The sequence below is a fragment of the Mirounga leonina genome, unplaced genomic scaffold, assembly GCF_011800145.1.
Source record: "Mirounga leonina isolate KUSES-001 unplaced genomic scaffold, KU_Mleo_1.0 Mir_94, whole genome shotgun sequence".
NCBI classification, from domain to species: Eukaryota; Metazoa; Chordata; class Mammalia; order Carnivora; family Phocidae; genus Mirounga; species Mirounga leonina.
In genome coordinates this window covers 34,317,566-34,328,547 of record NW_023270855.1, presented here as the reverse complement: position 1 = coordinate 34,328,547, position 10,982 = coordinate 34,317,566, and the positions used below count along the sequence as shown (strand labels likewise).

General features: G+C 38.5%; 1 protein-coding gene across 1 annotated transcript; it reads right to left on the bottom strand.

The window, feature by feature from the left end:
* Window positions 1-7,061: 7,061 nt before the first annotated feature.
* On the bottom strand, window positions 7,062-8,943 carry HESX1 (HESX homeobox 1). Its single transcript, XM_034997946.1, has 4 exons — window positions 8,460-8,943; window positions 7,648-7,847; window positions 7,257-7,358; window positions 7,062-7,160 (listed from the first exon to the last, which is right to left on the bottom strand). The coding sequence occupies exons 1-4, from the start codon at window positions 8,614-8,616 to the stop codon at window positions 7,062-7,064; spliced, it is 558 nt and encodes a 185-aa protein (XP_034853837.1). The 5' UTR covers window positions 8,617-8,943.
* Between the last annotated feature and the right edge of the window lie 2,039 nt (window positions 8,944-10,982).

The following is a 10,982-nucleotide window of genomic DNA, read 5'->3' as shown; positions in this document are numbered from 1 at the left end:
AAAGCTTTAGAGCCCTATTTGGAAGCTAGAACAAAGTGGAAAAACCATGTAGCAATCAAAGAAGTGTAGATCATCAGAAAATGTTGTTAGCATGGTTATTGTTATGACTTGTAAGGATGATTATTAGTTGCAAAATTATTTTTTTAAGGTTTTTATCTATTTATTTGAGAGAGACAGAGATAGTGAGAGAGCACATGAGCAGGAAGGAGAGGGAGAAGCAGGCTCCCCAGTGTGCAGGGAGTCCGACGTGGGGTTCGATCCCAGGACCCTGGGATCATGACCTGAGCTGAAGGCAGACGCTTAACCTACTGAGCCACCCAGGTGCCCCTTAGTTGCAAAATTATTATCTGCAGGGATTAACTTGCAATATTGCTAAGGAAAACTTTTCTCATGATAGTATCAGAAGTAAGAGAAATAGAAACAGGTAAGTAAAGTCCCCTGCCTGAGTGTGTAAGTTGCGGGACCAAACACAATCCAGTTCTTGCATATTTGGTAATTTTCAAATGTCCCAAAGCTTGCAGACTTTTAATTCACTGTCCTCTCCTTTCCCCACATAGTTGCCGAATTTCCCTCCTGTCTCTATAATCTCTACTTTTCTTTCCATCTCCCTTGCCCCTACCCTCACCCAGGCCATCAACAACTTCAAAAACACATACTACAACTACAGGTCGGTTGATCCCCTCAATCCAGGCTTTTCTTTCACCCTAAATCCTGCTTCTGTCTTCCTAAACCATGTGGCAACCCTAGTTTAGTAAGTAAACATGGCTTGCTATTTCCCACCACATCGTTTTACTTCCTTGGCCTTTTTCAAAGGTTTTCCATAATCTGTATCCACCCCCAACAGGAAGGTCTGGCTACATAATTTGGGGGGCTCAGTGCAAATTAAAAATGTGGGGCCACTTGGTTAAAAATTATTAAGAATTTCAAAATGCCAGCAGCATTCTGAGCCCAGGACGCTGGTGTAACTGTAGGGATTGCATGCTCACAAGGCTGGCCCTGCCAACAGGCACTCACCACCGTAGGGAGGCCCCCATTCTTGCTTTCCCCTTCTGAGTCTTCTCACATGTTGTTCCTCACTTGGAACACCTTCCTACCAACACCCAGCTCCTGCCCACATTAAGCCTTAGCCTTTTCCCAGATCTATTCATGTAGCGGCAACAAGTTGAGAGTTGGTCTCTGATCCATCCCCTCCTATAGCTTACAATAGTCGTAACCATTTTCACGTATTAATTTAGACCTTAATTATATGCTTCCAATGTGTTATATATATACAATGGAATATTATGTAGCCGTCAAAAGGAATGAAATCTTGCCATTTGCAACGACGTGGATGGAACTGAAGAGTTTTATGCTGAGTGAAATAAGTCAATCAGAGAAAGACATGTATCATATGACCTCACTGATAATGAGGAATTCTTAATCTCAGGAAACAAACTGAGGGCTGCTGGAGTGGTGGGGGGTGGGAGGGATGGGGTGGCTGGGTGATAGACATTGGGGAGGGTATGTGCTATGGTGAGCGCTGTGAATTGTATAAGACTGTTGAATCACAGACCTGTACCTCTGAAATAAATAATACAGTGTATGTTAAAAGAAAAAAAAGAAGAAGAAGATAGCAGGAGGGGAAGAATGAAGGGGGGGAATCAAGGGGGAGACGAACCATGAGAGACTATGGACTATGAAAAACAAACTGAGGGTTCTAGAGGGGAGGGGGGGGATGGGTTAGCCTGGTGATGGATATTAAAGAGGGCACATTCTGCATGGAGCACTGGGTGTTATATGCAAACAATGAATCATGGAACACTACATCAAAAACTAATGATGTAATATATGGTGATTAACATAACATAATAAAAAAATTTAAAAAATTATATGCTTCCATGTGTTATTTTCTTACTATTTCATTCATTCATTCATTCATTCACCATCTATTATAGGTCAACTATTTGCCATGACTTTGTTAGACATTGGGTGTAGTAAGTCCCAAAACAGCAGAAACCTTGTTTAACTTGTTCACCACTCCATCCCCAGAGTCTCACAGAGTGATTGGCTCATGGCAGACACTGAACAAATATTTGTTGAATAACTGTTAAACAGTTCAACAGTTTCCCTCCACCATATGGTGAGCTCCTAGAGACCAAGAACTGTTTTCATTTGTTCTCTGACTGCTGATTGAGAACCCACTATATGCCACATGATATTCCAGACATGACAACACTGTTCTAGGCAACTTTCTTTACTACTTCTATATTCCCCAGCACATGATTATAATAAGTGTGAACATTTTCTGAGTGTTTTATATGTGCCAGGCATTAGTCTAAGCCTTATCCATTATCTCATTTCAGTCCCCCAGTGATTCTACGAAATAGGTCCTTTTTTATTCCCATTTTATAGATGAGGAAACCAAGGCTCAAAAAGGTTGAATAACTGGCCCAGAGTCAAATACCTATTGGGGTTTGAACCCAGGTGACCAGACTTCAGCCCAACCTCTTGAGTACATTGCTAGGCTGCCTCCAGGGACTACTTTTTTTTAGATTTTTTTTTAAAGATTTTATTTATTTATTTGATAGAGAGAGACACAGCAAGAGAGGGAACACAAGCAGAGGGAGTGGGAGAGGGAGAAGCAGGCTTCCTGCCAAGCAGGGAGCCCGAAGCGGGGCTCAATCCCAGGACCCTGGGATCATGACCTGAGCCAAAGGCAGATGCTTAACGGCGCCCCCAATGAGTACTTTTTGACTGATGACTTGACTGAACTAGAGAACTCAAGGAAGAGCAGTGTTGATGGCTCCACACACCATCAAATAGGGGTTGTGCCCTACAAAATCAGTTAGTCAATTTCTTGACCAACACCAGCTATAACAGGTACATGTTTCTTTGCAAACTTACAATGTAGTAAGTAGAGCACAAACTATAGTATCATTTGCTTCACTGAAATCACCCAGTCATAAAATGCTAAATAAAGGAGATGCCCAGTGGGCCATCCGAAGATGCCTGGAAGAAGAAAACAGACATGAAGTTCCTAAATGTTGGGAACTCTTTACTAGATGGAAGGTAAGCAATAAACTGTTTAGGCTGGAGGTTCATTTGTGGGACTCAATAATTCTTGTTGACACCAACAAGTTTCCCAAGGCATTCGCTGGGGAAAAGGAAAAGGGTGGGAATAAGAAAACAAGAGAGAGGAAAAGTGGGAAGGAGTGAGACTAATGAGTCGTGGAGAGGAGGGAGCCATCCAGAGCTTCCTTGGCTGCTCGGCTCCTGTGGACTGCTCCCCCAGCAGGAGACAGAATATTTAAAATGAGCTTTAAATTTAGCCGAAGGTACATAAAGGGTGTTCAGTCTCATGGGGCTCAGTGAAATGAAGATAGCCAAGTTGCCGTGTCATACTTTGATTTGTGTTCCACATCAAGTAAAAGGACTAGCACCCAGATTCCTGCCTTTGGAAGTAAAGACAAGGCCCCGCGTTGATGCTGTGTGTTGGGTTCTGTAATGGGGGATTTATGCTATTTGTGCGATGTGTGATAAGATGCAGGGAGTGAAAGCAGCTATTAACACTGATTAACTCAAAAGGTGACCACCAACACACACAGCCATTGTTTCCACCAGCACTCTCTAGCCATGGGCTTTGTCTGGCTGCCTTCACAAGAGACAAATACCATTACAGGAGACCAAATAACCTTATTTAGGCAGTCGTCAGATAATAGAGACGCTCTAGGTATTAGCCTGACTGCATTAGTTTGATTTGTTACTACTGTTCACCTTGTCCTGGGCCTTAATGGAGACAATGGCTTGGAATTACCAGGAGCAAAGATAAGCTGTGGATTAGAGCCTGTGTGTTTTGGGGGAAAGATAATTCTATCTTGGGTTTTCATTTCCATTTCCATCTTGCTTGCTTTTTCCTCAAAGTTAAAGTCTAGTTTTTTTCCCTGAATATCATTATAGTCACTCCAAATGACTAACAGTTGTAATTGCTAAAAAAAAGTTACTGACTCATTATTTCCTTTAACAAGATCAGCCTCTATTTTTTAAGTTTTGGAAATGATTTTGGGAAATACACTAATGATCTTACAGATGATCTTGTTTCTTGAATATTCTTATATATTACAGACTCACTTTACAATATTTAATGATGTAAGGTTGAAAATATAAAAGCATGTGCATATTACATTCATAGTTACTTTTTTTTTTTAAAGATTTTATTTATTTATTTGAGAGAGAGAATGAGATAGAGAGAGACAGCATGAGAGGGAGGAGGGTCAGAGGGAGAAGCAGACTCCCTGCTGAGCAGGGAGCCCGACGCGGGACTTGATCCCGGGGACTCCAGGATCATGACCTGAGCCGAAGGCAGTTGCTTAACCAACTGAGCCACCCAGGCGCCCCCATAGTTACTTCTTTAATATCACAAATTCTAGTATTATTTGGGGCGCTTGGGTGGCTTGGTCGTTGAGCGTCTGCCTTCAGCTCAGGTCATGATCCCAGGGTCCTGGGATTGAGCTCTGCATCAGGCTCCCTGCTTGGCAGGAGGCCTGCTTCTCCCTCTCCCACTCCCCCTGCTTCTGTTCCCTCTCTCGCGGTCTTTCTCTCTGTCAAATAAATAAATAAAATCTTTAAATAAAAAAAAAATTCTAGTATTATTTAAGTTTTTCTGACTTCCAAATGTTATTTGTTTGTTATAGATGCATCATTTCCATTATAAATGATTTCAGTTATAAATATATAACTTCAGTTGTAAACACAACTTATTTCAATTATAGATAAAATTGGATTTTAGGCTCGCATAAATCAGTTACGTTAAATTGTCACTGGAAAATACTGAGATAATGTTATTCTAGAGTTACTATGCTTCTTTCCTCCCCATACTTTTTATAGGTATGATCAGTTTTTATAACTAAAAAACAAATTTAAGTGCATTACTAGTTGTTTGTAATGTTGTTTCATTTTTTTCCAAAGTCTATCATTTTATACAGAATCCTCCCACTCCTCAGAAATTTAGAGGTTAGGTTCAATTTCAGATAAATTCTAGATAAACTATGATGACTCTCTGAAAAATGGAGATTTGTGAAAATTACTACTTCAAGAATACCTAAATATTAATATTGTGGAATAGCTTGTTATGTACAGGACTTAAAATCCTATCCTAAACTAAGCAAACTTTAGAAAGGAAATAGTTAGATGTCTGACATGGCAAGATGTCAGAAAGATGCACAGAATGTCAAATGTGATGACATTTAAGAAAATAACAACATCAAAACCAACAAATATATACATGTGCACATACATATGTGTGCATATGTACATGCTTTCATATACAAAAAGATTGATAGAAATGCTTAATGATGGTTATCTGTGAAGGATGAGGTTTGAGGGAGAGTTGCCTTTATTTCTATACTACTTGACTTGTTTACAATATGTAAATATGACCTTGGAGATAAAAACAAGACTATTTGAAGAAGCCTATCCATCACGTGATACTTTCCCCTCCCACCGGCTCCTGGTGACTTCCAGTCCTCCAACTTAATATAACTTCACTCACCTAATGAAGAGCAAAGAAAGCTCCTGGTGGACCAATTTTTACTAATATATTTCATAAATAGTGCTTAAAATTTTATATTAGTGAAAGCAGCTCTTTATACTGGAAAAAATGGCCCAGTCTGACAGTAGATATCCTTGGAAAACATTTAGTGACTCTGGTTTTCCGTTTGCTGCCCTGCTGTTCTTTTCCTCCTTGCTCTCCGTCTCAGCAATCGTGGAACAGAATACAACCAACCAGTCTATTGCTGGCCAGCAGTTGGGACACAGAGCTCTCTATCTCCCCAAATGATTTTTTAAAAGCTCTAAAATCTGAGTCACATCGCTTTTCCTCAGTGGTAAAATGCAAACTCCTCCTCTTTCTCATGCAAACAAACAAGTAAACAAAAATGTTTAGAGTGGGTAGAGATTCAGTAATTCCATAAGAACCTTAAACTGGGAGAGAAGAGGATAGAGGAGCAGGAAAGATAAAGGGAAGGGAGAATTCAACTCAATGCGCACAGCTGAAATACAGTTTCCAGGAGACCAAGTCAAAGTCCTCAAGCAAACATCTCAAAAAGAATAGCCACTTGGGCCTTCCACTAATTAACTAGAAAACAAATAACCAGACATCCAGTGGTAGGATTTCCTTCTTGTGATGCATCTTACCTGTTCTCATCTTTAATTGGCAGGTACAATGGCAAATGCAAGGAAAATACATAGTTTTTGTCCCAAAAAAGTGCCCTGATTATATCCAGCAACTACGTCACAGCACATACAAAGGGCAGCTCAGTTACCCTACCTTCTCCGTCGACGATTTACTGTAATAACAAAATATGCAGTTGATTGGAAATCACTAAACTAGAAATAGATACAAGCCAGATGATCATTATTACTTTAATGAATGAAAATAAAACACAACATTAAATAACTAGGAAATATTTTAAAAATTTGCATTTATTTCCAGTTTGAGTCTTTTTGCAATATAATATATATGAATATGACAACTGATACCTTTCTATCTCTACCTTGCCGTTATGATTTTGCTTAAAACAAACAAACAAACTTGAAACTAGCATGCTAGAAGGATTTGTATTGATGGTGAGAAATTTTCACTGCTTCATGCCAGAAATTAAGAGAACCTAATAATCATGTTTCAAAATGCACTTGAAGAAAAGTAATTGAAACAGATCAGATCTTTGTGCCGTTCTTCAGATTATTTTACTTGAATTATTTTGCAAATTGAATCCAGCTTGTGGAATCACCTAGTCATGAGTTTTAACGAACTAATTAATTAGATTAAATTTGCTCACTTAAAAAATAGCTGGCTTTTTATGAAAATTTTGTTAAAATATATAGGAAAGGCCTTTATTGTAACTAAAAGTGCCAAGTATAATAGGTACCATATTATAACAGTAAATATTTACAATATATTTTAGGGAAAAAATGACAACACTTAGATTAAATGCAGAAAAGAAAACATGTTTTTAACACTTGATATTTCCATTGATTCTTCATGTTCTGCAATTGTAAGATAATCTCACGTATTTAGTTTCTATCTATTCCAGGAGATTTGTGTTGAAATTTTTTTTCGCCATTAGAAACTGTGATTCTCTATGGGACCTTTTCAGCTTTGCACGCCGATTTTGGAACCAGATCTAAAATTAAGGAAAAATAAAATAGATCTCAGAAACATTATTTTATTATTCTTAACATTTCAATCATCACAAGTAACAACTAAATTTGAAAATTACCTGGATTCTGTCTTCCTCTAGATTCAATTTTCGAGCTAAGTCTTCTCTGATATCAATGCCCGGGTAGCAGTTAACTCTAAAGACGTTTTCCAACACTTCAATCTAAGAATAAGGAAATAGTTACATAAAATGTTGATATTTGGTATGTCATCATAAAATGGACTTTAGCTTACATATAATTGCACTTAGATCTTAGGCAATTAATTTATGTATGCCTTTTTAAAAGAGTGACTATACAGAAACTGTTTTTTTAAAAAAAAACAACTCCGTACAGCCTATTTTTCATTAACAAGGCTTCTAAACTGCGATCCCAAAGTGATTGGGCTTTTGCTCAATAGGGTGTCAGTTAAAGCCTTTATATTATCATTACTAGTTGAAAAAAACTTCCCACCTGGTTTTGAGTAAAAGCAGTTCTGGGTCTCCGGCCTCTATACCAACTCAGTTCTCTTTTCAAAGACAGTCCTTCTGAGGCTGAAAAGTAATTTTCGTATTTCAAAAATCTTTCTTCTGGTACTGGGTGATCCACAGTACAAGGGAATGAGACCCCATTAGAAAGGCTCGGGATATGCACACATAGGTTAACATCTTTCCCTAAAAACAGAAAAATAATTAGAAACCCCCTGCAATGAAGAAATAAATCGGTTCCTGAGACTGTTTAAAAAACACACACACACACACACACACACAAAACAGAAAAATACACTCCATCTTAGATGTTCAATCCTGTATTCCACAAAGTTCTAGAAGAAGTAATATCAGGAAATTGTCTTTAATTTTCCTACTGGAATTCTTCTGGGTTTCACAAAAGAACTGACCTCTCATCAACCAAAACCAAAAAGCAAACAAAAATAAAGATCCTGCCTTGGTGCTAGAGAACATTTTGATCTCTGAATGTCATTTATTTTTCAGCGAAAACATAGAATATGTGATGTGTCAAATAAAAGAGACCTTTTGAAATAAATGCAGCTTCTTGGCATTTTCTGTGAATGAACTTTATACCCGCTTGGATCTAAGGCTGATATTCTTTTTTATTTCCTATGGAACTCATCGGGAGGCATTAAAATCCCCGATACTTCATTTATATAATTCGATGAAATTGCAGTTTTTCTCTAACTTGATGTAGTATGGAATAAAGGGCAAAATAAAGACTGCAGACGAAAACAACAAAGAATTAAACAAACAAACAAACAAATTGTGGCGTACCTGAGGAGCTGCAGGTGTCTGCCCACGGTCTGTGGTGTTTCACTGAAGGAACACAGTCTTTCTTCTGGTCCAATCCTAAAATGCTCTCAATTGAAAAGGAGCAAGGCGAGGGTTTGCTTTCCCCAAGCCGAGCACTTTCCGGAAGACTGGGAGCCATCCTCGAGTGGGCTGCCCAGAACGACAGCTCTGGCCTCTCCTGCCTCCTGGCTGGCTCTACCCCATGTGTACAGGGCTGGGATCTTCCTGCAGTTCACCTTTTGGCTCCACAGACAAGGGGGCTGGATTTAGAACGTCACGAATTAAAATCCTGTTTTAGAAAGTTTTAGCATGTCAATGAACACTCGCCCAGCCAGCAGCTTGAGGAGTTAATTGTTTATTTGTTTGCAAGTAATTAGCAACTAATGGCTACACCAGGGGGGCCACCTACAGGGACAAAAAGTGTTATCTCTCCTAAGCAGAACACAGACTTAACTTTCTCGGAAGAAGTGATGCACAAACTAGCACTCCTCTTTTATTTGAAATCATTAATGTATAAAATCATGCCTTTTATTCTGAAGTTTATACTTTCATGGACTCCAGTTACCTAAACATACAGGCAAGATAGGAGAGCAGTCAAGTAATAAATAATCTAATTTGAGTGAATTTTCTTCCAAGGAAATTGGAAAAAATAATAATCTCTTAATGCTATTACGGTAATTCCAATGAAAATGCCTGTTTTTCATATGCATATGTAATAGTGAATGTTGTCAATGAAAACACAATAGTATTTGGAGTGCAGCATACTGGAAAAGGTTGGCAATGTTATTAACACTGAGTGTAATTGTCTTCCAAGTGCCTGGATTAATTCATAAGGAACAGTTGCACCAAGTATTTTAAATAATTAATGAGCTAATTCCATTCTTTCATCTTTTCTTTTAAACGAGAGAGATACAAGTTTATATGAAGATCAGATGTAACCACCACCAAACAACTTAAAAGCATGACTCTTCAAACTAAAGGGAAGAATTTCTCTTCCTACCATAGTTATTTCAAAGACAAGAACATGATTTACTGTATTTTTAAAAGAATTTCCCTCTGTTGATTTTTTGAGGGGCTGGGAAGTTTTCATGAAGAAAATAAGATTTGTGAAAAATAACCAAGAACAGAATATTTTCATTTCATCACCCTAAGAAAACTCGAAAGTAAGAGAGAAAGCGGCTAATTGGGAAAATTTTGAAGTAGGTACTCCCTCCAAACGTGTGGTACTTTTACTGCTCTTGTATTCTGTTGCCCCCCCCCTTTTCCAGTACCTTCTTGATGATAAATTTAAGAGCTCAACTTTATCCAGTATTTAAACAACTACCAGATTTTTCTTCAGGGAAGAGGAAAAGTAGTCTCCACTTATAGAGGAAATAGCCACTAGAGGATGGAGCTCAATTTGATCTGATTTTGTCCTATCATGATGTCACAAATATTAAGTTAAATTCCTCCTTAAGCATCCTCTAGAACGAACAAAGAGTTCACATACAAAACATCACCGGGCACACAGAAGGATGGGTGTATAAATATAGGTGTAAAGCCATTCTAAGAATGAACAAACCAGTAAATATTTATGCCTCGTGGAGGTTTTGTCTCTGGTGTCTTGGAATGTAGACTGTGCAAAGGAGGGGGTGACCTTACCCTGGGAAGACTTGGAGGAAGAGCGAGAATTCAAGACCTTCCCAGATTCCTTTCTTTCTTTTGAGACATTCATTCATTCATCCATTCATTGCACTGTTGGTTGAGTATCTATTCAGTACCAGAAATAACAGAATAGGATCCTTGCCTTCATGAAACTCAAAATGGTATGGGGTGAGGTGGGGAGCAAACAATACTTATAACAGTAATTATAAATGAGTAGATTATCTCATATGTTAACTGGTGATAAGAATGGAAAAAAGGAAATAGGTGAGCCAGGTAGGCTGGCTCATCAGTGCAAGAGGGGGAGATCCTGAGATCCTTACTCCCACAGATTGGTGCCCTCGAGGCGCGGGTGACAATGATGCTTACACAACTCTAGTCCCCAACTTCTTCTTGATCCCCAATAACATTCCAATATCTTTACTCTGTCTGTGTTGACTTTATCTGGACTTACATAATACCATTATATATGGATGGTAGATGAAAATAAAAGGTAGGAAAGAATTTCTCTAAAAATGTCAGAAAACATTTTCTCATATAGTCATTCAACTTACTACGTGCCAAACACTGTTCTAGGTGCTGGATCCCAGTAATGAACAAGGTCATTTCAGAGAGTGATAAACTCACTGAGAGGAATAAACAAAATTTCAACTTCTCCCATTTACTACCTTTTGCCTTATTATATTATATATGTTTATTATGTTTGTTTTCTATTGTCTGTTTCCTATCTCTAGGATTTTTGTCTGTTTTGTTCACTCCCTAGCATCCAAAAACAGTGGTTGCTCATACTGGATGAAAGAATCTTATTCGGGCGCCTGGGTGGCTCAGTTGGTTAAGCGACTGCCTTCGGCTCAGGTCATGATC

Excerpts from the sequence above, each read along its gene's own strand:
- HESX1 (XM_034997946.1), bottom strand. The coding sequence starts at position 8,616 with ATGGCTCCCAGTCTTCCGGAAAGTGCTCGGCTTGGGGAAAGCAAACCC. Across the intron at positions 7,848-8,459 it reads AGACACCTGCAGCTCCTCAG|GGAAAGATGTTAACCTATGT; the intron begins GTACGCCACAAT and ends TTCTGTTTTTAG. Across the intron at positions 7,161-7,256 it reads TAGAGGAAGACAGAATCCAG|ATCTGGTTCCAAAATCGGCG; the intron begins GTAATTTTCAAA and ends CCTTAATTTTAG.